Source organism: Palaemon carinicauda, chromosome 16 (assembly GCF_036898095.1).
Source record: "Palaemon carinicauda isolate YSFRI2023 chromosome 16, ASM3689809v2, whole genome shotgun sequence".
Taxonomy (NCBI): Eukaryota; Metazoa; Arthropoda; class Malacostraca; order Decapoda; family Palaemonidae; genus Palaemon; species Palaemon carinicauda.
The window spans coordinates 17,442,979-17,470,125 of NC_090740.1; the positions used below are offsets into that span (position 1 = coordinate 17,442,979).

General features: G+C 42.5%; 1 protein-coding gene across 1 annotated transcript in view; it reads right to left on the reverse strand.

The window, feature by feature from the left end:
* The window catches only part of Ufsp2 (UFM1 specific peptidase 2), a 40,972-nt gene extending 20,069 nt beyond the window's left edge, over positions 1-20,903 (reverse strand). Inside the window, exons 1-2 of the mRNA XM_068389624.1 lie at positions 20,753-20,903; positions 2,974-3,168 (exon numbers count right to left, since the gene is read on the reverse strand). Of these exons, the coding sequence (XP_068245725.1) occupies positions 2,974-3,168; positions 20,753-20,797 (240 nt within the window). The 5' untranslated portion in view covers positions 20,798-20,903. The remainder of the gene's footprint in view (positions 1-2,973; positions 3,169-20,752) is intronic.
* Positions 20,904-27,147: the final 6,244 nt, after the last annotated feature.

Consider the following 27,147-nt stretch of genomic DNA (forward strand, 5'->3'; position numbering starts at 1 on the left):
AGAGAATGACAAATAATAGATAAACATTTATAATAACAGAATGGGTTCCTAGAGATTGCAAAAGAAGGAAAAGATGATAGGTTGACGAATTAAGAAAATTTGCCATTATAGACTGATATGAAAAGACCATAAATAGACATGAGTGGAAGGACATGTCTGAGGACTTTGTCCTGCAATGAACTAGTCACGTCTGATGATGTGAATCCGAGGTAAAAGTAAATATATGAGTACCAGTATATATTTGTGGTAAATGCATATGGACAAAGTGGTTGTATACCTTTATAGTAATGATATTGTGTATATATTTGCAAGTGTAATACACATGTTTATATTATCTAGAAGGGATCTTTATTAAATGTTATAATTTCTTATTTTCCTAAATGTTAATTTGTAATATACAGGATAATATATATAAAATTAGTCAGAGGAATTCTTGGCACAATTTGCTCTGAGGAGATGCAACCTGTCATATCCTTACTGTGCGGCCAGTAACCAAACAAATAAATGTAGGTTGAGATGGCCGGGGCTACACACAGAAACTCTCCCCCATTAATGATGAGACTGGCTTTACTTCCACGGAGCAAGGTGTGCCAGGAACTCATGTGTTCAACTGTACCTTGAAGTTGGTATATAATGTTATGAATAACTACAGTAATGTTTGTTAGTGTATTACCATTTTTATGGGAAGTTCGAGGCACAATCTTGAAATGCAGACAATTATTAAGTATATATTCTGTTATGAACAATTGTATATTGCTCATATTTCATGTCTGTATATTAAAGCGAGGCAAGCAAATTGGAAATGCAATCTATTTCATTTTATACATTTTTTGTCATGGTTAAATTGAGATTATGCTCTTGCACGTAAATATGGACAGAATGTTTTGCGGAGTGATTTCTATTTATTTCCAAATAGAATTGGTCAGTAGGTGTTAGTGAAATGTGTTTGTGCTATTAGTTAAATCAGTTATATGACACTAAAATACATTCATGTATGTTAAGTCTGCTGTAAACCTACATAGGAATACTTGTAACTAATTTACATTATGCTCTTAGTTGTTAATTTTTTTCTCTAATTTTTCAAGAGAAATTTCATTAAATGTAACAGATTTATGAGTCTTCTAAAGTAAATTTCTACAAATACAGTGAAACTATTTGAAAATAAGTACGTAACATACAAATGATTTTATTAGATTTTAGTTTTTTTAGATTTTTTAATTACCTGATTTTTAAAATACTTGTTAATATTTAAGCATCGTCATGAATGTGTATGCTTTTCTTCTCAAACTTCACTGCAATTTCTTTAGCAGTTGTCTTATCAAGTTGACATCAACACTTTCAAATTATCTCAAAGTAAGTCAAATGTTTGCAGCACTTTTCAAAGAAAAGCAAAGAAGAAACTGAGTACAGTACTATAAATATCAAAGTTTTGAAATGTGTTGGAGGATTAACATCTGGGTTGAAGGTACATTTAAGCAAAATACATGCTATTAATTCCAAAAGTGAAGCTGATGTTTCTGTTAATAAGAAAGAACCAATTTTAATGTGATTTTTGCCATAAAAATCTACCGAGAAAGTTATTGCAAAAATGGCATGCAGAGATGGTATTAGTTTTTGACAAATTGACTTAAGTGAATTTATTCAAAGTAATTTAGAAAGGCTCTACCGAAGTTTGTTAACCATACGAGCAACCAGTGTAGAATCTGAAAGAGCCTTTTCCTCAGCAGGGTACTTTTTTTTTTCAAAATTCGTTCATGATTGTCACTGGAAACGTTAGATGTTTAATGTTTTTAAGGTCATACTTGTCTCCTAAAAATAATTAATAATTTTTTAATTATGGTATACTGTACATGATATTAATCAAAATTGTTTTAATATGTTTCTGTGCACAATAAAAACAATTTTAAATTATTTTGTTTTTCCACTTTGCCCTCCTCGTCAAAATTAATACCATAGGAAAAATATAAAATGTATTCGTTCTTACTCTAATCTATATTTAATATATAATAGTTAACAATAAACCAGTAAAACCAGTATCAAATATACCACTTCCAGTAATGATAATTTTGGTAATGTTCAAACCCTAATCGACATAGGTACCATGAGAAGCAAAACAAACACCTTACCTTTGCAATTGGTACAAATATCACACAATTTATCCCCATACATATTATCCGGTCCACAGGAAGGGCAGCTCCAGACCGGATTTGAAGGGGTGATTGCAGTATTGTTCAATGATGCAGAAAATTTTTCAGACAAATTGCACAAAAAATTATATATCAATAAAAATCCATACAAGATATCACATACAAAAACACATAAGTTAACTGATGTTACACAAGAACCAATAAACTCCTGATGAATGAAGGCTTTCTGGGCTAAAAGAAAATTGGAAATTCAACAAAGTGGTTGAGCTGTTAACAGCCCTAGTGCTTAATTACTAATTTTCAAGGTGAGTGGAGAGCTGATTTAACAAGTAGCATTATCAACGTGGGGAAAGAATAGGAGGTAGCAGGGTTGCCAATGTGGTTAACAATTGGGTAATTTTAGGAGATTCATCGTCATCTCCTCCTACGCCTATTGACGCAAAGGGCCTCAGTTAGATTTCGCCAGTCGTCTCTATCCGGAGCTTTTAATTCAAAACTTCTCTATTCAACATTTCCTACTTTGAGCTTCATAGTCCTCAGTCATGTAGGCCTGGATCTTCCAACTTTTCTAGGCTAAATAAATTATCCTGAGGTAATGTTCATTAATACTCTTCTACTATTAAAGGATGAGAATTTGTATTACTGTAGTGTAAGAATAAATTCCGCTATTAAAAAAGGACAAAGGTTTGTATTCTTGTAAGAACAAAAAATCACAGGTTCATTATCTTATAACCAATGAACTAAATACAGTAACTACCCTTTACCCTTATTGGTTGCATATATATTACACAGATATATACCACTTATTCTTATACCATATACATACCTCTAACTCAGGATGTTTAAAGTCTCCCTTGCAAACTAAAAATTTTCCTATGGCCATAATAGGTGGTGGTAAAAGAAGAGCCACGTCATGTTTGGTGGAAGGAGATTTTGCAGATATGCCAACAGCTACTATGGTTCCATCTGTGCTACATAATCCATGAAGTACTCCTTCTGTAGGTTCAATGTGTTTTAGCCTCTGAAATACAATAGTTATTATTTAAATTTGCAAATTGAAATCTTTATTCCTCAGTTTTTCTTACACAATTACCAAAATTTCATGATGTACTTTCTTACCACTACAGTACTGTAGTTTGTGCATTGTTTTTACAAAATAACTAAGAAATATGTCAAATTTGGAAGTAATTTGTATTTTTCCTAATGATACAAACCTGTAGCTATTTATAGGGGTATTACTTTCGACGAAGCTGAAATACAAGGCATTAGAATTTTAGCAAGGGTTAACCACCTACCCGCTGGTTAGCAGGGGAGTGGGGGGTAGTGGCTATCCCTCTCACTCTCACACATGTGACTGTAACTCACTTTGCTTGGAGGTAGGACTTCAAGGGGGACTGGCACTGGCAGGCCAATCTATATAAGAAGCTACAGGTTTGTTTCCTTAGGAAAAATACACATTACTTAAAAAAAAAAATTTCATTTGTTCCATAACTGAAATGCAAACCAACGCTATCTATAGGGGTTGACTCACCCATTAGGAGGGTGGAAGTCCCTGCCAATATGGCTTTTTGGCTTTGACCCAGGGATTCCCTTCTATGTGTGTTAGCACATAGTAGGTGGAAACCCTATACCTCGCTAAAACCTTGCTACTTATGGTCTGTGGCCTACACAAGCTATGTATTTGTGACACTTGCAATGTGACTGTCAAAGTAAGAGTTCTTCCGAGTCATAGGAATTGTCCGAGGTCACCAAGACATTCCCAATACCACCTTTCCAGGGTATGGGGACGTAACAGTACTGTATTGACACAATACCTGGTTACACAGGGGAACAATGGTTTACCTGCAGTTGGTTGAAGCCAGCTATTCAAGAGAATCCTGGAGGCTGATTTTCCCAAGAGAGGGGAGGATGAAGAAAATAGAGCCAGTCATTCTTATTCATTCACCCAGACTAAAACCGGGTAACCAATGCTCTCACCCTCCTCCTACTTGTCCATAAAGGTGCTTGAGGTATTAAACCAGCTGTTGTGCAGCCACCACAAGACCGATAGAAAACATATCGAGCAGCCTGTGGGTTACATCTTGCAGGTAGAGTGCGACGCTTCCACAGGCCCGCTTGTAGAACCTGCATCACAGAGTTGTTGCTTTTGAAGGCCAGGGACGTAGAAATGCCCCTGACTCGTGTGCTCTGGGTTGACGTGTCAGAGGAAGATCTGGATTTAGTGCGAGGTCAATGACCTTACTGACCTTGCAAATCCAAGCAGAGATGGTGCTTTTCATGATCCTCCACTTGACTGTCCCCATGCTGATTAAAAGTGCAGACACACAGGGTCAAGCTGCTGCTGTTCTTTTGGGACAGTACCTCAAACTTCTTATTGGACAAAGTAGCAGATGATCTGGGTCGCCGGTTACAGAATGGAGACTCGTTATCTGGAAGGAATAAAATCTAGGATCCGCTACCCCAAGATTTTGAGTCTTTGCTACAAACTCGGGGATGAAGCTGAAGCTTACCTCTTCCCATCCCCTTGAATGGGCGGCGTCATACGAGAGACTATGAAGTTCGCTAACTTTTTTGGCCGAAGCCAAGGTGAGTAGGAACACCGTCTTCAACGTAAAGTAGTGATCTGTTGCCTGGCATGATGGTTCGTAGGGGAACCCGAACCACGTTCCATGGAGGAGGTTTCACTTCCGACTGGGGACAGCTGAGTTCTTAACTCCGTATGAGGAGAGAAAGTTCTATCGAAGAGGAAATAACTACTCCTTTCAGCTTCAAGGCGAGACTCAAGGCTGAGCAATAGCATTTCCTCCCACAGATGCACGAGGAACTCCACTAATGCTGGGATAGTGGCATCAAGGGGAGAGAAGCCCCTTCCATGAGAACAACTACAAAAGACATTCCCCTTTGCCTGGTAGACTGAAGCTGAAGATCTTCACAGATGTCCAGCCATCCTATTCACAACTTGTTGCAAAAATTCTCTAAGTGAGGAGGTGCTGGATGCTCTCCAGGTGTGAAGTCGTAACAAAGCTAAAGTTTTATGGAAGATGTTGGTATGTGGTTGTCCAAATAGATCGTATTGTGGAGGGAACTCTCTTGGAAGCTCCTCATTACCACTACTGTACTGAGTGGCCCGCCATGAACAGTTGGAACTATTGAAGGGCCAGGAAGACAGCCTTCACCTCAAAAGAGAATTATGTGTTGGTACTTTTTGAACTCTGACTATAGGCCTGAGGTTGTGTGGTGCACCATGAGGAGCCCCCACCCTTCTTTTGATGTATCTGAGAAGAGCATCAAATCCAGGGGGGGGAAAGAGAGGGTGGACGCCCTTTAGCAGATTTTTGTCTGCCACCCACCACTCGAGGTCCGTCTGATCCTCTGATCCCATGGGAATCAGAGTGTCCAGGGAATCGAAGGCCTAATTCCAGGTGGACTTTAGTTGCCTTTGGAGAGATCGTATCCTGAGGTGGCCATTGGGAACTAGACGGGACAGGGATGATAGGTGTCTGAGGAGACATAACCACGTCTGGACTGGGAGTTCTCGTCCGAGGAACTGTCTTGCAACCTACCTCAGCCTGACTACCCTGTTGTCTGAGGGGGAGGCTTTGTGAAGGTTGGTGTCTATTATCATTCCTAGGTACACCAGTCATTGAGAGGGAAGCAGTGATGTCTTCTTTAGGTTTACCATGATCCCCAGATCTTGGAAAAGCCCAAGAAGTTTGTCTTGGTGCTGAAGAAGGGTCGCCACCGAGTCCGCTAGAATCAGCCAGTTGTCTAGATAACGTAGGACATAGATGCCAATTCTGTGAGCCCAAGATGAGACTAAGGCGAACACTCATGAAGACCTGAGGTGCTGTGGAAAGACCGAAGCACAGCACCCTGAACTGGTATTTCTTATTGTCTTAGGAGTGATTCTCAGATAATTCCTTGAAGATGGATGGATTGAGATCTGGAAGTATGCATCCTTTAGATCCAGAGTGCACATGAAGTCCTGTGGTCTTACTGCTTGTCTGACTGTGTTTGCCGTCTTCATGCAGAACGGAGTTTGCTTGACAAACTTGTTCAGAGCTGAGAGGTCGATGACTAGTCTCCAGCCTCCAGACGCATTTTTCACAAAAGTTAACTGAAGAAGCCTGGGGAGTCATTGAGGACCTCTTGGAGAGCACCCTTCTCCAACATGGTCTGGACTTTGGCCTGAAGGGCCAGCTCCTTTGCAGATCCCTTTGCACAGGAGCTCTCTGGAACTGGAGTCTTGGTCAGTGAAGGGAGAGATTGAATACGAACACGACGAGATACCCTGAACGAATCATGGAGATTGTCGAAGGTTCATCCCAGAGCTGCTTCCAGGCATCACCCCACTGGTGGACAAGTGAGGGGATCGCCCATCCTAGCGGTTGCGGCCTTGGCCACACCCTCTAGAATTTTTCCCTCCACAGGAGGACTTGGTGCCTTTCCTATCCTTGGTAGGAAAGGGCTTCTTAGACATCTTTGTCTGTCGCTGTTAACCTGCTTGTCGTCAGCTTCTGCTGTTTGTTTTGTGGGTAAGAAGATGGTCTATAAGGCTAAGATGTTAAGATCCTATGGAGGAGGGAGTCCTGGTGGGACTTCCTCCATCTCTCCGCTGCTCGCTCAATGTCTCCCGGCTCAAACAGAGAGAAGCCCTCTAGAGAGGAGTTCCGAAGTTTCACAATCTCACTTTGTGGGACTTGTCAATGTAACCTCTCAATTATCGAGTCCCTCCGTCTTAGGATGGTGTTTGCCTACAAATTTACTATTTCGAGGGCAAGGAACTTGATGGTATGAGTCCCCAACAGAAGAAAAGTATTGCCTTCCTGGAGCTTTCCTTGGATAAATCCTCGGTTCACACCAGGTTTCCTACGGACCCTAACCAGAGACCTAGCCACAAAGTAGCCTGTATGGCGTACTTTGCCACCTTCGCCTGATTGAGGATCTCAGAAGTAGAGAATGACACTTGCAATGTGAAAAGTCTCTCCAGAGAGATCCCCTTTGTCAATTTCTTCAAAGAATGATGTAGAGGATGGGCCAGGAGAGGCTCATCAAGGACCTCATAGTAATTCCTCTGCTGGAAACCGGGTGGTGGGAGGAGTATAGAGGATGAGCCTGTGCGAAGGGAGCCAAAGGAGACCGTGAGCTGAGTCAACACCTTTCGTCAGGCACTCTTCAGACACTGAGACCAGGGCAGGGCTGCACTGGACTTGGGGGGCTTTTGAGCGCTGAAGACACGGTCTAGGACCATGTCTTTGCCCTCCTGAGGAGCTATCACCAGGTCTGCCAACCCATTGAGGGACCTCATACAGGCCAAAACTTACCAGAAAGTGTGCTGGGACTCTTTCTGTTCTGGTTCCGATGGTCTGAGACTGTCAGTGAACTCGTTGTCTTCCACCCACGAGACATCATCTCGGAGTGGGTAAAGGTTGTCGTTGAAGTGATGAGTAGGTGATAACTGCCTCTGTGGGTCTAGCAATCCTCGTTGAGGACTTCGGAAACATCTTGGAGATCTTGGACTCTTTCCTTGGAGGGGAAAAAGGTCTCCAATTCGGACAGTTTTGGCGGGACACCCTTATGCAGCTCAGATGTAGGAGGAAGAATAGTGTTTTCCAGGGGTTTAGAGGCTGCTCTGAGCTCTCGAGGAACCTCTTCGATGGAAAGGGGGCCAAAGGAGCCAGATAGGGATTCCTCCTTGTGTGGAACTTCCTTCTGGGCTGCTGGATGGGGAGCAATTGGACGAGGAGGAGTAGGCACGGTGATACTGAGCCTCCGCTTGGATGTCCTAACAGGAGTCAGCTTGACCCTGGACCAGACCACCTCGTCAGAAACTCATTTCTTCTTCAGGGGAGAGGAAGAAACTGAAGTCTCTTTGTGGAAAGGAACCATGGATTTTCACCTTGGGTCAGCTGAGGGCAAGGAAGACTTCTCTAGGAGGATTCTGTCGCAAAGGCTTTTGTAACAGCCCTCACAAGCGCTCCAAACCACGACTCCTGACCTATTGCAGCGCTATTGGAGAGATCCCCTAAGAGGAAAGACAAAGAGTGTTTCTGCAAGGAAGTCTTGCACGCTGTCGAAGACAACCTAGCAGGGGGGCTGCAATGCTGAAGTCTCCTTACAAGGGAATAGTAAAGGTTGTGAAGGAGGTTATCGCGGAACCTTGAACGCCTGCTGGGTGGAAGAAGCCTTGCCTTTCTCTGCTTTCCCCGGTGAACTCAATGTCCTGCACTAACAAGGAGGAGAACAAGACGAAGGAGAATGGCGAGGAGGAGACTGTCGTCACTACGGAGAGTGCCTGGAAGCTCATGAAGAAGAAGGCTTGGTAAGCCTCTCTTCACACGAACGACATTGTTGACGACGGTGAATTGACAAACAGTGAACTGGTAAATGGCGAGCACTGAGAGTCTGGTGTTGATTGCTTTTTAGTCTCGTTGGAGATCGACGAGTCATTGGCGAACAACGAGCAGAGGGTGACTGGCGATTAGTCGAAGGCTACTGGTGAGCTGGCGAGCAATCAAAGGCTGCTGGTGATCTGGCAAGCAGTCGAAGGCTCCTGGTGAGCTGGCGAGCGGCAGGCTGTCGACGAGTGGCGAGTGTCGGTGATCGGTGAGTTGGATATTGGCAAGCCAGAAATGAACGGCGAACCACTAGACAAGTTCCCGAACAGCGAACAAGCGGAGGGTGACTGGTGATTAGTCGAAGGCTGCTGGTGAGCTGGCAAGCAATCAAAGCCTGCTGGTGATCTGGTAAGCAGTCGAAGGCTGCTGGTGAGCTGGCGAGCGACAGGCTAGCGAGCTGTCGGCGATTGGTGAGTTGGAGATTGGCAAGCCGGAGATGAACGGCGAACCGCTGGAGAAGCTCACGAACGACTAACAGTTGGCAAACGGCAAACAGCTGCATGCTGACGAGTCGGCAAGGGAGGAGCGACCAGGTGATTGGAACCAGCTGGAGAACCACAAACCGAAGTTCGTTGACGAGCAGATGGAGAGGAGAGTTGGTCTGATGAACGACGCAAGGCTGGCTAACAATGAGAACGAGGGGAATCTGTTGACACAGGTGAAGGTCGGGAAACAGGTGGAGCGTAACGAGACTGACGAGCTCTAGGCAATGGAGGATCCACCGAAGGGGATCGTACTGCAGCAAATGACGACGAGCCAAACAGATGTCTCTTTGCCGAAGGCGAAAGAGCACGTCTGAGGAGAAGAAGGGCATGAGCTCTACGAGGACGACGACTGCTATGAGGGTCATTGAAAGACTGACTGATGTTCTGGTCTTGTTGAGTACCCTCCTCATCAGACAGAACGCGGGAAAGGCGTAAACGTCGATGTTGTCCCACCGTTGTTGGAAAGCATCTTGCAAGAGAGCCTTGGGGTCTGGGACTGGGGAACAGTATAGCGGGAGTCTGAAGTTCAGGGCCGTTGCGAAGAGGTCCACAGTCGGAGAACCCCACAAAGTCAGGACTTTGTTGGCTACTAGATGATCCAAAGACCACTCGGTACTCAATATCTGAGATGCTCTGCTCAGGTTGTCGGCGAGCCCATTCCTCTTGCCCGGAAAGAAGCGTGCCGATAGTGGTATCGAGTGGATTTCAGCCCATCTCAGTACGTATCTCTACTGCTAGATGGGATAGTTGCTGCGAAAAGTACCTCCTTCTTTGTTGATGTAGGCCACTACTGTAGTGTTGTCGCTCATCACCACTACAGAGTGACTTGCCAGGTACTGTTGGAATTGTTGAAGGGCTAGAAAGACGGCCTTCATCTCTAGGGGGGAGGACGAGAAGATCTACTCCCTTTTGTAGGTTCTCGTCTGCCACCCACCTCTGGAGGTCTGTCAGTTTCGCAAGTCCCATGGGATCTGGGTGTCCAGGGAGTCGTAAGCTTGATTCCACCGGAACTTGAGTCATCACTCAAGGGATCTCATCCTGAGGCGACCATTGGGAACTAGGCGGGCCAGCGATGAAAGGTGACCGAGGAGACATAACCATGATTAGGCTGGAAGTTCTCGTCTGAGAAAAGGTCTTGCAACCTTCCTCAGCCTTGCTATCCTGTCATCTGATGGGAAGGCTTTGTGGAGAGTGGTGTCTATAATCATGCCTAAGTATACCAGTCTTTGAGTGGGAAGCAGGGAAGACTTCTCGAGATTTACCATGATCCCCAGATCTTGGCAAAGTCTCAGATGTTTGTCTCAGTGTTGAAGAAGGGTTGACACCGAGTCTGCTAGGATTAACCAGTCGTCCAGATAACGGAGGAGACGGATGCCAATCCTGTGTGCCCAAGAGAATACTAAGGTGAACACTCTGGTGAAGACTTGTGGTGCTGTGGAAAGACCGAAGCACAGCACCTTGAACTGGTATTTTCTGTTGTCCTGGCTGAATCTTAAGTACTTCCTAGAAGACGGATGTACTGGGATCTGGAAGTATGTGTCCTTTAGGTCCAGTGTGCACATGAAGTCTTGCGGTCTTACTGCTAGTCTGACTGTGTCTGCCGTCTCCATGCTGAACAGTTTGTTTGATAAACTTGTTCAGAGCTGAGAGGTCGATGACTGGTCTCCAGCCTCCAGACGCCTTCTTTACAAGAAAGAGTCGACTGAAGAAGCCTGGGGATATGTGGAGGATCTCTTGGAGAGCGCCCTTCATCAACAGGGTATGGACTTCTGCCTGAAGGGCTTGTCCCCTTGCCGATCCCATGGCAAGGAAGTTCAATGACATTGGATTCGTCGTTAGGGGAGGTAGAGATGTTATGAATGGGACGCGATATCCTAGACTGATCATGGAGATTGTCCAGGAATCGGCCCCGAGTTGCTTCCACCTGTTTGAGCAACTTTGTAGGCATCACTCCACTGGTAGAAATGCAGGGAGACTGCCTATCCTAGCTTTTGTGGCCTCGGCTGCTCTCTCTAGGATTTTTGCCTCTCCTGGAGGACTTTTTGCCTTTCCTTTCTTTGATAGGAAAGGGCTTAGACACCATCGTCTTTGCTGCTGTTGTCGTCGTAGTAGTCTTGGCTGGACGGAACTGCTGTGGTGCTGGAGGCTTATAGGGCTTGGATATTGAAGCCCTATGAAAGAGGGAGTCTTGATGCGACTTCTTCCACCTCTCAGTGGCATGTTCCACATCCTTAGGCTCAAAAAGAACAGACCCCGCTATGGAGGAATGTCTGAGCCTATTGATCTCGGCGCTAGGGACCTTCTGATGGAATCTCTCAGCTACTGCATCCCAACATTTCAGAATGGTATTTGCCCACAAGTTCGAGACTTGGTGGGCCAGAAACTCGATCTTGCGAGTACCTGAGAGAAGGAAGGTTTCCATAGCTTTCCTGGTACGTTCCTTGGAGAAATCCTCAGAATGTATCAGGATATCTAAGGTCCCCAACCAGATATCGAGCCACGAAGTAGCTTGCATAGCACACTTCGCGACCTTCTCTTGATTGAGGATCTCGGCTGCCGAGAACGAGACCTGCCAGTTGGAGAGTCTCTCAAGAGGGATTTCCCTGGTTAGCTCTTCCAGCGAGTGGTGAAGTGGAAGAGCTAGACAAGGCTCCTCTAGGATCTCGAAGTACCTCCTCTGCTGTACGCGAGGAGGTGGGAGGAGCTTGTTGGTGGTACCGGAACGGTTGGAGGAGGACATCTCGGAGAGCTGCTGGGAGATCTTGTCCCTGGTACTCTTTACCCCTGGAGACCAGGGCAGGGCTGCACTGGTCTTAGAGGGCTTTTGAGTACCAAAGACGCGGTCTAAGACCGTGTCTTTGCCCTCTCGAGGAGGAATCTCTGGGTCGGAAAACCCGTTGAGAGCCCTCATTAGAGTCAGAACTTGCCAAAACGCGTGTTCTGACTCTTCCTGGTCTCCTCCTGTTGTAGGACTTGCAGTGAAGTCTCCTTCTATCCCCGAAGGCTCTTCTTGGGGAGAATCGCGGACATTCCCTGAATGGCTAGCTGGCTCCCTCCTAGCCCTAGTGGAGGACTTGGGCAATGTTTTGGAGTCTTTGGATTCCTTCCTGGGAAGGATGTAAGACTCCAACATTGAAGAGGGTGGCATGTTCCTTCCGATCCCTGACTGTGTGGAACTCTCGGCGCAAAGAGAGGTTTCCTCCACTGGTGCGATGGGGAAAGTCTCTCCTCGCATGATTCCCTTGGAGACGGGAAATCTTCGTCTGGAAGGGAAGGAGAGGCAGTCTGAGGAATAGAAGGAATTTGCCTCAAAGGTCTGCGTGGAGTAAGCTTCGCCCTCGGGGAAGTGACCGCATCTAGAACTCCTCTTTTTCTCTTCAGTGGGGTAGAGGAAGCCATGGTTCCGTGTCCCAATTCAGAGAGGACAGGCTTGAAAGCCTGAGTTACGGCTCTGATCAGGGCACCGAACCAGGGCTGTTGGCTGATAGATGCACTGTCAGACATACCCCTTGAAGGGAAAGGGACTGAAGGATCCCTGGAAGGAGTCACTGGAATAGGTGGGTTCGCCTGTGGTAGCTTTGGGATCCTGAACCCCTCTGGAAGTTTCCCTTCTCCCACAATGCGCGGTGGTATGCTCTTGCAGGGAGGGGAATGAGGCGATGGCGACCGTGCCAGACGTCGTTCCTTGTGATGAGTAGGCTCGCGCGCGGGAGGATATTGACACTCACGCGAGGGAGAATATCGGGGCTCGCGTACGGGAAACTGGTGGCGCGCACAGGAGAATCATGATGTGCGCGCGCATTTGTAATGACTGTAAGGCGCGCACGAGCAGGAGAATGTCCCATCGTGTGCATGCTGGGCGCGCGGGAGAATGTTGGCGTGCATCCCTAGGAGAGGGTTGGCGAGCGTGAGTACAGTGATACCTCGGTACTCGACCATAATCCGTTCGAGATCCGTGTTCGACCTCCGATTTGTTCGAGTACCGAATTTTTTTTCCCCATAAGAAATAATGGTATATATTCTATTCCGTTCCCAAGCACTCGAACAGGCCCAAAATATTAATAAAACGTGTACCTAAACAACAATAATTATCTAAATGTGTATGAAATTGGTCAGAAAATCCTATAAAACAATTTTAAACCATTTACTGTACTAAAATAAAACAATTTTAAACCATTTTCTGTACTGTAGTGAACATACCTTTGAGCAGCGGTTCGATGGCATACAGGGATGGATGTGGAGAGGATGGAAGGGGGAGGTTACTGCTTGGAAGGAGAGTCCCCTTCCATGATGTGGCGGGGTAGTTCTCCTTCAGGAGTTGTTTCTCTCTCCAATGAAAGGGTGGGCAGATCTATTTCAGGGGTTTCTTCTCTTCTTTGTCTCTTCTTTGGAGGAGAAACAGGCTTTGATGTAGCAGCTTTCTTTTCTTTTGTGAAAAACTGGTCTATTGTTAATTGTTTCTTCCTCCTCTGCAGTATTCTTCGAAAATGATACATGACACTATCATTAAACATATGCACTGCCCGGTTTGCTACTGCAATTTCTGGGTGGTATTTTTCAGCAAAAGCCTGCACATCTGCCCACTTGGAACAAATTTCATTGATGAGAGAACTTGGAACATCCTCCCTTACCTCATCCTCTTCTGAAGATTCCTGCTCCACAATCAGATCCTGCTGCTGTTGTTGTTGCAGGTGCAACAATTCCTCCACAGTCAACTCGGTAGAATGGCTTTCTACAAGCTCATCAATATCATCCTTGTCGACCTCAAGCCCCAAACTCCTGCCCATGACAACAATTTCCTCAACGACATCAGTGTCATCAGAAATTACAGGGGTAGCAGTGCTTGGACCCGCCTCTGGTTGGAAACCTTCAAACTCCCTCTCTGTGACACATGATGGCCACAGCTTACGCCAGGCAGAGTTCAATGTCCTATAGGTCACACCTCGCCAAGCTTGGTCAATCATGTTAACAGAGTTGAGGATGCTGAAGTGTTCCTTCCAGAATTCCTTTAGGGTCAACTTCGTGTCACTGGTCACTTCAAAACACTTTCTGAAAAGGGCCTTGGTATAGAGTTTTTTGAAGTTTGAAATGACCTGTTGGTCCATGGGCTGGAGTATGGGAGTAGTATTGGGGGGCAAGAATTTGATTTTGATAAAGCTGTATTCTTCTTTCAAGTCATCCTCGAGACCTGGAGGATGTGCAGGAGCATTGTCCATAACCAGAAGACATTTCATTGGCAAGCTCTTTTCAATGAGGTAAGCCTTAACCTGGGGGGCAAACACTTCGTTTATCCACTCAGTAAAGAATTGTCTTGTGACCCAAGATTTAGTGTTCGAGCGCCACATAACTGGTAGTGCACTTTTACAAATATTATTTCGTTTGAACACCCGGGGGTTGTCCGAGTGGTACACTAACAAGGGTTTGATCTTGCAATCGCCACTTGCATTTGCACACAGCAACAATGTTAGCCTATCTTTCATTGGCTTGTGACCTGGCATCTTCGTCTCGTCCTTGGTAATGTACGTATTGGCTGGCATTTTCTTCCAAAATAACCCAGTCTCATCACAATTAAAGACTTGTTGTGCGATCAAATTTTGTTCATTTATGTACCGATCGAATTCCCCCACGTATTTATCGGCTGCAATTTGATCCGAACTAGCTGCCTCCCCATGCCTAGTAACACGATGAATACCTGTTCTATTACGAAACTTTTCAAACCAACCCCTGCTCGCTTTAAATGTAAATGAATCACTTTCACTGGTACTCGGACTTTTCTTCACTAATTCTTCATAGATATGCAACGCTTTTTCACAAATGAACGCTTCACTAACACTTTCCCCGGCCAACTGTTTTTCTTTAATAAATATTAAAAGCAACTTTTCCATCTCCTCAATCACTTGTGGCCTTTGCTTAGTTACCGCCGTAACTCCCGTTGCAACATTCGCCTTCTTAATCATTTCTTTATGCTTTAAAAACGTAGAAATGGTCGACTTCGCCATTCCGTATTCTACCGCTAAATCGGACACTCGTACACCATTCTCATATTTCGCTATAATTTCCTTCTTCAACTCGATCGTTGTTCGCACTGTTTTCCTCTTCTCCTTCCCCTTAACACTCATTACTTTCTTGGGACTCATTATGAAAGCTAAAAAAGCAATTAAAAGCACTGAAAATCACTAAATCACAACGAATGCTGATCGCGCGTTGTCTGAGTGACGCTCTCGAGAGAACTGATGCTTCCCGAACAAGCGAGAGTGGCCGAGATGGCGCGATCATCACAAAGCCCATGCGGTCGTCACGTGTTCGGCTGGTCGAGTACCGAATTTTTGGTCGAGCACCGCAGCAAAAATTTCTCGAAAATTTTGGTCGAACTCCGAATTGTTCGAGTATAGAGTCGTTCGACTACCGAGGTATCACTGTATATATCCTTGTGGATGCGCGCAGAAGGCTGGCGCGTAGATGAGTGCTGGCGCGTTGGTAGGGGATGGCGCGTGGGTGAAGGCAGCATGGCTGACTTGTCTGTAGGCCTGCTATCAGGAGAAAGTTGGTGCGTGGGATGGTGCGCAGCATGGTGTGCAGGAGAGGATATTGTAGGGCGCGTATGCGCACGTGCAGGTGATGTAGGAGAGCGATGGCGCGCAGGAGAGCTGTTGCGCAGGAGAACGATGGCGCGCAGGAGAACGATGGCGCGCAGGAGAACGATGGCGCGCAGGAGAACGTTGGCGCGCAGGTGAGTGTTAGTGCATAGGAGATTGTTGGCGCGTAAGCGCAGGGCGCGTGGGCACAGGCGAGTCCTGGCGCGCAGGAGATCGTTGGCGCATGTGTGCATGAGGGCGCGCATGGCGCGTGGTGGAGCTATGCTCTTGTTGGAGTGTATGCGCATGTTGGCGCGTATGCTCTTGATGTCCTGTGTTAGGTTAAAAAGGACGATCAGCGCGCTGTAGTGATGGGGCCTGACGAGCTACTGATGAGCGCTTGTCAGGTTTTGTGGGCGCTTAGGTTGTTGGCACACAATAGCATGTTTAGTTGGAGCCTTGTTAGGCCCATGCAGGAACGGTGACGGCAGGTCGGCAATTCTGTCAGGTGGAAGGTCGACGTGTCCTTTAAAAGGACGACCTTCCACTGAAGGAGATCGCGAACGATCTGCAGAGAGGTCCAGGACCAATGCAGGTGCAGTGACGGATGATCGGTCTAGAGGCTCCTCTGCGGGGGACTGCATAGAAGACGTTGAACCAAAGAAGCACCTCCTCACCGCAGGTGATGGAAGGCCTCTATGGCGAAGAGGAAGGCGAGCCTTCCAACGGATGCGTCCTCTGGGGGTGGTTGGATCAGCAAGCTGACCTTCAGTCTCTGTAAGTGAACTCCCCCGAGGGAGAGAAACACTAGTAGGAGACTGACGATGGACTTAAGTTTCCCCCTCGTAGGTTGATCAGGAACGGGAGAAACTAAGCCATCAGCTACCGTAGAGTCTGGAGTGGAAGAGGAGATGGGTGAAATCGCATTGGATACCTCTGACACCACAAAGTCGACAAGAGACAGAGGATCAACTTCTGACGGTGACGACGATTGCTTGACAGCAGCACCCAATCGGATGTTGTTTAGCCAAACCTCCTTGGAGGGCGAACCTGTAAGCCCCAAGGAAGACCAAAGCTGAAACAGAGGTTAGTGACATGTCCTCCCCCGGGGAAAGAGGTGGAGCTGCTTCGCTAGGGGAAGCAACGTCATCTCTCGAGACCCGAGGTTGGTTAACAATAAATCGGTCTACGCTACCACTCAACGGTCTCTCGAAAGAGACCGACTGAGTGGGAGCTTCGGAGGAGGTTTGGGCAACGGAAGAAGAGGCCTTGGGTTTTTCTCCTTTCGAAGCAACCTTCGAAGGAGAAATATTCTGTTTGGACTTCTTCTTCCGTCGTCACGAAAACCTTTCCCACTGGGAAGCATACCACTCCCTACACTCACTACACTTGTTGACACTATCACACCGTTGGCCCCTACAAGAAGGACAAAGGGCGTGAGTATCAGTCTCGACCGCCGACATGAACGTTCCACACGGGCGGTTGGGAAAACCAAGGCAGGTGCGCATGATCGCAGAGACCAACTTCACATACACAGAAACTAGAAAAAAGAAAGAACAAAAGCAATTAAATGGCTGCCAATATGACGGCGAGGATGAGAGTGGACATGTGCGACCGCCATCCGAGCCGAGAGCAAAGTGAGCTCCAGCACAGGTGTGTGAGGGGGGTTAGCAAGCTACCCTCCCCTACCCCCGCTAACTAGCGGTGTGGGTAGTAAACCCTTGTTTTAAAAATGAATGCTCGTCATTTCAGCTACACCGAAAGTAATACCCCTATTAAATAGCGTGGTTTGTATTCCAGTTACTGAACAAAGTATAATCCCTATAAATAGTGAAAGGGTTTGTATTTAGTGTAGGAACAATCATATTTTTCTTGGGTAAAACACGTGAACATTTTTTTTTTAGATGCAGTATCTGTGCAAATGCATAATAAGATAGAAAAAAAATAATCAACCTACAGTAAGTATGGAATTTTTCTAAGTTGATTATTGAAGTTCACATCACAAATAGTAGCTCTCGTTACATTCGTATGCTTGTTCCCAGCCAAATGAATTCCTCCCCAATGCTGCTCTGTGACAATTTTCACCTAAATGTGCAGTAGCTCTACCCACCGACCTCTGTGCTTTCATGGAAATGTAGTACCTTCTCTGAATTCATTACCATTGGCTATTAGATTTTGGCAGGCTCTTCGCTTGATGATTAGTTTGTCCGTACACTGTTTATGCAGGCGCGGTAATTCCTAATGTTTTTTTTCACTTCCTTACTTCAAATTCGCTAATCAGATTCCAGATATATTTTAATCCCTCCTTTTGATTGGTTTCTCTTGAGATTCATTAAACAATATGCTTCAGTGGTTGATTTTCAAATAAAAAACCTTCAGTTCAGTCATGACTAGGTAGTAGGTTGGCCAAGGCACCAGCCACCCATTGAGATACTACCGCTAGAGAGTTATGGGGTCTTTTGACTGGCCAGACAGTACTACATTGGATCCTTCTCTCTGGTTACGGTTCATTTTCCCTTTTGCCTACATACACACTGAATAGTCTGGCCTATTCTTTACATATTCTCCTCTGTCCTCATACACCTGACAACACAGATTACCAAATAATTCTTCTTCACTCAAGGGGTTACTGCACTGTAATTGTTAAGTGGCCACTTTTCTCTTGGTAAGGGTAGAAGACACTCTTTAGCTATGGTAAGCAGCTCTTCTAGGAGAAGGACACTCCAAAATCAAACCATTGTTCTCTAGTCTTGGGTAGTGCCATAACCTCTGTACCATGGTCTTCCACTGCCTTGGTTTAGAGTTCTCTTGCTTGAGGGTACACTCAAGCACACTCTTCCATCTTATTTCTTTTCCTATTGTTTTGTTAAAGTTTTTATAGTTTATACAGGAAATATTTATTTCAATGTTGTTACTCTTCCTGAAATATTTTATTTTCCTTGTTTCCTTTCCTCACTGAGCTACTTTCCCTGTTGGGGCCTCTGGGCCTATAGCATCCTGCTTTTCCAACTAGGGTTGTAGCTTAGCAAGTAATAATAATAATAATAATACCCTTTGTGATAGATGTGAATACAGTACTGTATACCCCAAACAAAGCCATTTGAATATTTCTAACTAATAATGAAGAAACAGAAATATCTACATAATCACAGAGTTCTTCCTTTAGTATTACAAGCCGTGCATGTTACGTATAGATTGACATTACCGGCAGTGTTCCAATTAAGCTATAAAGACCAAACTAAGAAGCATGTCCTGTGCATTTTCTCTGTGACCAGTTATAAGGGTAGTTTTCTGGTGAAGTGCCATTCTGAACCCAAACCATCGATTGTTTTTACACCTGAATTGGAGTACTCAGACTCTGATTATTAGTGTAAGATATCACAGACTAAGTCTCAGCGTAAGCTATGGGGGGTCGCAGGGGTTTAAAGACTCCCTAATATGTAAGGATATAACTTTTAGGTTAGGTTTGGAACTTTAAGTTAGCTGCGGCAGTTAGACTGTAGGTGTTGTTTCATCCTCATATTTTTGCATGATGAAACATTTTTTCTGTTAATTTTCTCATTGTTTTGTGGGTTTCTGCAGTTATTTTTCTTATTGTTTTGTTGATTTCTGCTGTTATTGTTTTTTTGTAATTTGTTAGTTTTCACTTTATCTCATACAAAACCCTGATTTCCTTCTGAGATTCTCCCATTACTGCTGGGGGTTATGTTAGGTGGTACTAATCAGTAACTGATAATTTTGCAGAAGATGATAACTTCAAAACATAATTAAACAATTAAAAAACTAACAGAAAAATGGTGGGGTCAGTGTAGTTTGTTGGGACAGGTGTAAAATTTCTTTTGGTCTCAAATACGATGTATGAAGCTAGTTTTACGATTTACGAAATATTATGCTCTATTGTTAACTTGACAGGAGTGAACTGGTTGCGAAGCGAACATAGGGTCGAGACTTAGCCTTAGGGTGAGCTAAAATTTATATCTAAATGACATTTGAGATGAATTTCTTGAAAAATATTATATCTATCCTTATTTTCTTTATATCTTCAAGTTCTCCTTTAGGACTTATGAAATCCACCCCCATAATAGCAGCCTTTATCCATCTTTTAAAACATCGTCATACCTGATAAGCGTAATTCAGGAGTCATTTCCTCGTCCTTCCACAAACTTCGGTAAACTAAAAACGCAGCTGTCTAAGGGGTGCCACAGGGAGAGTAGTCTGCCCTGGTAGATAAGTAAGGATACAGTTCCTGGGATAGGTTAGGTGGCATTCTTGTGTTCGTTTCCCTTTTAAATTATGGGTTTCCAACCACAACTTTAGAAATTTTACAAGAAGTCTGTCCAAACAAAGTACATATGCTACGAAATCGTTTTTCATAAGAAGAGGGCTGGATGGGAGTCTTTCAGAATTTTACCTGGATCTAAAGCCCACTTTAAAGCCTTTACAGCTTCTGCCTTCCCCAAGCAAACACAAAGTTTCCATTACTATTCCATGTTAACAAGAGAAAGATCAACGGTTTGGTAAAGTGCTGCAGTGTGTCTGTACGTCACCGCGTTCGAAGAAAATGTGAATAGAGGACCTCTCGTTAAACATTAAAATGATCGATTCCAGCTCGGGTCGAAGTAATCTCCCTAATAGGAGGAAAGGCAAAAGTATCAAGCACTCGTCCATTTCTTATAGCAGATTCTGGTTTCGCTGGAAATTAATGTATTATATAAACAAAAGTGATTCATGGCTCAAGTATTTAGAGAGAAACTAAAGTATAACATAAAAGTTTTGGAAACAGTATGAATACAGTTGGCCCCAGTTAGGGTCTTTAATTCTGCTGGTCTTAACCTTGTAGGATGATGATTATGATGATAATGATGACGATGTAGGACTACTCGGTCTCTCCTTCCTTCTCTCTCTCTCTCTGTATTTGTGTCTTTAAGCATTATAATTTAACGTCTATAAATATCTTAGCAGAGAACTAGACATAAAAAAGTACAGCAAAATACAGGTAGCCTGCCGTTGTGCTTGGCTACAGCAGGTTTTATATACGTAAACTTACTTTACAGAAAACTCATTATTACCCATTTTAACAATAGGTTATACATTTTGTTATTATATTACCCGTAAAAGTTGGCAAAGGTAAAAGTTGTAAAATTTACCTGACATAATTGTGACAGGACTGACAGCTGCTTTTGGGATTTCATGTCGATTTGGAATCAAGAAGGTTGTAAACATTCAGTTGCATAAAGTTCAGTTCAGTTGTTGGGCGGAGGGATTCGCCTTTCTATCGGCACCTCCTCGATTTTCTTCTTTATTCTAATTCTTTTATTTTCTTCTCTTTTTTTCCACATCTGATAAATATATTACTTGCTTTTATCTATTCATTCTTTCTTAAACAGCACTTTTCCTATCATCTTTTTCTTTTCTTCTTCGTACTGCTGCTGTAATTCTTTCTCCGTCTTAGTGTGGTTCTTCTACAATGGACTCTTTAAATCTTATTTCGTGGTTAATATATCTAATTAAAAACTAAGTCTATTCAAATGTACATGGTAAATTTAATTTCCTCTCAAACGTATTAGTATTAAAACATTAGTACGTTTATCCAAGAGCAGTTTGAGCTTTATACATATGGTGACATTTCTAAGTTTCTACTTTCTAACATTAATACTCAGAACAAAATTAAAAATGTTCTCGTTACGGAACTGATGATTTGTAAACACGTAGGATTTATTTAAAGAAAATGTAATTTTAAGAAAATCAGGGAAACTATTGTAAACTATTGGTGTGATCTGTGAATTTTCCCCTATTTTACAGTGCATATGTATAAACGGATATTAATGGATATTAATTCATCTCTCTCTCTCTCTCTCTCTCTCTCTCTCTCTCTCTCTCTCTCTCTCTCTCTCTCTCTCTCTCTCTCTCTCTCTCTCTCTCTCTCTCTCTCTCTCTCGAATTAAAACTGTTTTGATTTATAAATTAGGCTTCTTCTATATAATGTAAGACCTTAATTCCATCGGGTCAGAAGAATCACAATAATATTGTGTCTTATTTTCTTATTTTGTATTTTGAATGATCTTGTTATATAGGCTATTTATGAAGATCTATAAAATGCCCTAGTATGTAGGCTATTATTCAGAAATATATATATAGCCTATATATACACACACACACACACACACACATATATATATATATATATATATATATATATATATATATATATATATATATATATATATATATATATACATATATATATATATATATATATATATATATATATATATATATATATATATATATATATATATATATATGTTTGAAATCATTTACGATGTTGATTATATAATAAAATAAAATTGCATATTCATGTTGATATACTACCGCTAGAGGTATTTGGTCCTTTGACTGGCCAGACATTGCTATGTTGGATCCATCTCTCTGGTTACGGCTCATTTTATCTTAACTGACACATACAAAGAATAGTGTTGCCTATTTTTCATACATTCTCCTCTTTAACCCTTCAGTTGGCAACACTGAAATTACCAAACAATTCTTCTTCTCTCAAGAGGTTAATTACTGGACTGTAATTGTTCAGTGGCTACTTTTCTCTTGGAAAGGGTAGAAGTGACTCTTTAGGTATGGTAAGCAGGTCTTCTAGGAGAAGGACACTCCAAAATCAAACCATTGTTCCCTAGTCTTGGGTAGTAACATAGCCTCTATACCATGGTCTTCCACTGACTTGTAGCAGAGATCGCTTGTTTGAGGGTACACTCGGGCACACTATTCTATCTTGTTTCTCTTCCTCTTGTTATTTGAAGTTTTAATGGTTTATCAATGAGGACTATGAAAAAGCCTTTAATAGTGTGCTCCAGCCAGTTTTGTGGCGAGTCCTGCGCTGTAATGGAATTCCTCTTTAATATATAATTTTGATTAATTCTGTTCATGAGCATAGCAAGTGCAAAGTTAATGTTAATGGAGTCGTATCAAATGAGTTTCCAGTGAACAGCGGAGTAACACAAGGGAATGTGTTGTCACCTATATTGTTTATCCTCCTCATGGATTTTGTAATGTGTAGAACAGTCAGAGATGGTGGAGAAGGATTGGACGGGATTGGTGATAGGAATTTAGCAGACCTAGAGTATGCTGATGATGCTGTCCTTGTTAGCAGAACACCAAAGGATTTACAATGCTTGCTTACCAAAATGCATGAAATATCCCACGAGGTTAGGCTGAAGATCAGCTGAAGAAAGACAGCTGATGAGAACGGAGTATGCAATGGAAAATGAAATATCATTGGCAGAAGAAAAGATTAATAAGACAGAATCATCTAAGTGTTTAGGAACTATGGTCTCCAATACAGGGTCTTTAGAATTAGAGTTTAGTGAAAGATTTAAAAAAGAATATCAGACAATGGCTAGGTTATGTAATATTTGGAAATCAAATCACATGAAATTACATATAAAAATCAAGCTATATATCAGTTTAGTGAGATCGGTGTTACTCTATGGACACGAGTCATGGTACGACAATGAAACAATGTCCAATAGATTTAGTAGATTTGAGAACAAAGCCCTCAGAGGGATATTGGGAGGTAAATTGCAGACAGGATTGGAAACGAAATTATATAAAGATTACTCAAGTGCCATATGTGGATGAGATCATGAAGGGGTAGATGGAGTGGGTTTGGGCAAGGTCTATAGGGTTTAGGCATGCTTTTAGCACTCCCCGAGAGAGATAAGTTCACCAAATGTTCAACTGGGCTCCCCAAGGGACTAGAAGATTTTGAAGACCCAGGCCTACATGGCTGAGGACTACGAAGTACGAAGTAAGAGATGATAAATAAAGAAGTATTGAATTAAAAGCTCAAGATAGAGACGACTGGTGAAATCTAACCGAGGCCTTTTGAGTCAACAGGTGTAGGAGGAGATTATAATGATGAATAGTTTATACATGAAAGATTTATTTGAATACTATTATTTTTTTTAACTTCTCTTGTAATTTATTTCCTTATTTTCTTTCCTCACTGGGCTATATTTCTTGTTGGAGCGCTCGGGCTTATAACATCCTGCTTTTCCGACTAGGGTTGTAGCTTGGCAAGTAATAATAATAATAATAATAATAATAATAATAATAATAATAATAATAATAATAATAATAATAATAATAATAATAATAATAATAATAATATAGAGCAGCAGCCGGGACCACTGAAATGCAACAAACGAGATAACAACTATAAACCTTGCTGGTATTTATGAGTAGACTTGCAAACTGTGTACTTTACCTGACTGTTTGCCGAAAGTATATGGGTAATATAATAATAATACCAATTCCCTAATATCGAAAGAGGGTCTGCCCCTCTCTTTTATTCTTCGCCTGTACTTCTCTTTCTCCCTATTTCCTTAATCTTTCCCATCCCGAGTACCTGCCTTTGAGCTATAAACTGGATTGTATCCAGGGGTACTCTTCCTTTCCCAATATTCCCCACTTCCCTCTTATTATTATTATTATTATTATTATTATTATTATTATTATTATTATTATTATTATTATTATTATTATTATTATTATTATTATTATTATTATTATATAATATGCTTGTGCAGTATATGGGTAGTCTACATGACAAGCACTGCTAATTGGTTATTATATGTTGGGTCTAAGATGCAAGATGAAATTGATAAATATCCGGGGAATCTCCTGGTTATAGAATGACCAGTGGCAGACATTTTGAACGTTAGGAACCCGCTGTCAGACACTGGAAAAGTGGGTTAACTAGATCCAAAGAGATTAGATCCAACTTAGGAGATATAAAGTAAAATTTACTCTGCAATAGTAATTCTTCTCTTAGAATACTCTGGTGGTAATAACATGCATTTTAGAGGGTGGTGTGGAAGATTTTGGGGAATGTGTGTGGAGACGTGCTCCAGGAAAACCTCCTTGCAACAGGCTACGAAGACCTTCCTCGGGGGATAAGAAAACAGCCACTCGAGCAGCACACCGTCAGGGAAAAAATGCATATGATGTTACAGTTCATAAACCTTCCAACTAATGTCCTGTCCAGAGAATTGCTTCCACGTGAAATATTTGAATGTCTACTTTGGTTTTCAGTACCAAAGCCACCTCACAGACTCAGGCACTATTTCGGCTCGGTCTTACAAAATTCTGTGAGATGGAAAATTAATCTACAAACAATATTACTAAAATTGAAAAGGGAAAAATAGAGTAAAATTAATTTGTATACTCTAAATTCTGTCTACTGGCTTTAATTCAGACACGAGGATCTTCACCTTCGAAGCACTTAAGAAAAAGATGCGTCAGCAGCAGAGAATTGTTTTATCTGTCATTGCGTGCATTTGTGGAGATATTTTTATGACACCTGCTGTGACAATGCTTAGTTACTTCCATTCACAACGCTGCTAATTTTAAAAGAAAACAAGGAAATCTTGAAAGATCGGATATAATCAGAAGCTGGGTTCTTGATTATCGTCTTATATATTTGAAACTACGTCAAGGAAACTTCTTCAGAATTTGGCGCTGAGCTTCATCATTATGGGAGTCACACATTATAGAGACTTATAAATCTATGGCCTGTATAACGTTTCGAATTTATGTGAGCTTTTATCAATAGCTATTTTGCGAGTCTTGTAAAATATTGAAAATATTTCCATTGATTTAAAATAGGGTAATGGTTATATGTTTACTGACTATTATTTTCTTTAGCTATTACTGTTTTCCTATTTTCTATGCTGAATTAATGGATAAGGGAATAACACATTAAAGTTGGGGCATTCCCACAGGAACTTCTTTCGCATGGTGGCGTCAAGTCCTACTGCCGAAGATAACCTTTTAGCTTCCGTTTCTCGGATGAGAGTGATAGCCATATCCAAAAGGGTGTGAACAAAGGCTAAAGATCTTGACTGGAAGGAAGAAATAAAGTAAAAAGTCGGTGTGAATATTATATAACCGGTAAAAAATAACACGTAGATTCATCTCTCTCTCTCTCTCTCTCTCTCTCTCTCTCTCTCCTCTCTCTCTCTCTCTCTCTCTCTCTCTCTCTCTCACACACACACACACACACACACAAACACACATTATATCATCATCATCATCATCATCATAAGCTTGTCCACTGCAGAACAAAGGCTTCAGACATAGTCTTTCCACTTGCGTCTGTTTATGGTCTTTCTGTGCCAGTCCACACCCGCAAACTTTCTTAGTTCATCAATCCGTAGTCTTTTCCTACTTCCCCTGCTTTTTTTATAATCTCTATTATTATTATTATTATTATTATTATTATTATTATTATTATTTGCTAAGCTACAACCCTGGTTGGAAAAGAAGGATTCTATAAGCAGAGGGGCTCCAACAGGGAAAATAGCTCTGTGAGGAAAGGAAACGAAGAGAAAGAAAATATTTTAAGAAGCGCAACAACATTAAAATAAATATCTCCCATATAAACTATAAAAACTTTAACAAAACAAGAGGAAGAGAATTATGATAGAATAGTGTGCCCGAGTGCACTCTCAAGCAAGAGAACTCTAACCAAAGACAGTGAAAGACCATGGTACAGAGGCTATGGCACTACCCAAAATTAGAGAACAATGTTTTATTTTGGAGTGTCTTTCTCCTAGAAGAGCTGTTTACCATAGCTACAGAGTCTCTTCTACCCTTACAAAGAGGAAAGTGGCCACTGAACAAGTACAGTGCAATAAGAAGAATTGTTTGGTAATCTCAGTGATGTCAGGTATATGAGGCAGAGAAGAATATATAAAGAATAGTCCAGACTATTCGGTATGTGTGTGTGTGTGTGCGCGCGTGTGTGTGTAGGCAAAAGGAAAATGAACTGTAACCAGAGAGAAGGATCCAATGTACTACTTTCTGGCCAGTCAAAAGACCCCATAACTCTCTAGCTGTAGTATCTCAATGGTTGGCTGGTGCCTAGGCCAACCTACTATCTTAATGTTCAGCTATCGTCTGCCATTCTCATTATAGTCCTGCCCATGTCCATTTCTTTTTTCTTACATGTTAAAATGTCCTCTACTTTAGCTTGCTCTCCTATCCATGTTGCTCTTTTTCTGGGTCTTAGTGTTATTCCCATCATTATTATTTCTATAGCTCGATAAGTTGTAACTAGCTTAAGTTCTAAGACTTTAGTAAGGCTCTAAATTTCTGATGCATAAGTTAATACTGGTAGGACCATCTGATGAAATACTTTTCTTTATGGAGACAGTGGAATTTTATTTTTTTTTCATAACCTCATTTTACTTACCAAATGCTCTCCATCCCATGCTTCTTCTTTCATTTCGGTCTCGTGTCCAGGGGAAGCACTTACTGTCTGTCCTAAGTATGTATATTCATTAACAATCTCTAGAGGTTCGTCCATAACTCGTATTTGTTGTCTCTCTGCCTTCTCATTGAACATTATCTCAGTTTTACTCATATGCATTTTCATTCCTTTCTTTTCTGTTTCCTCTATTCAAATCTCTATCATCTTTTGTAATTCCTCTCATGATTTACAAAAGACAACTATGTCATCTGCAAATCTAAG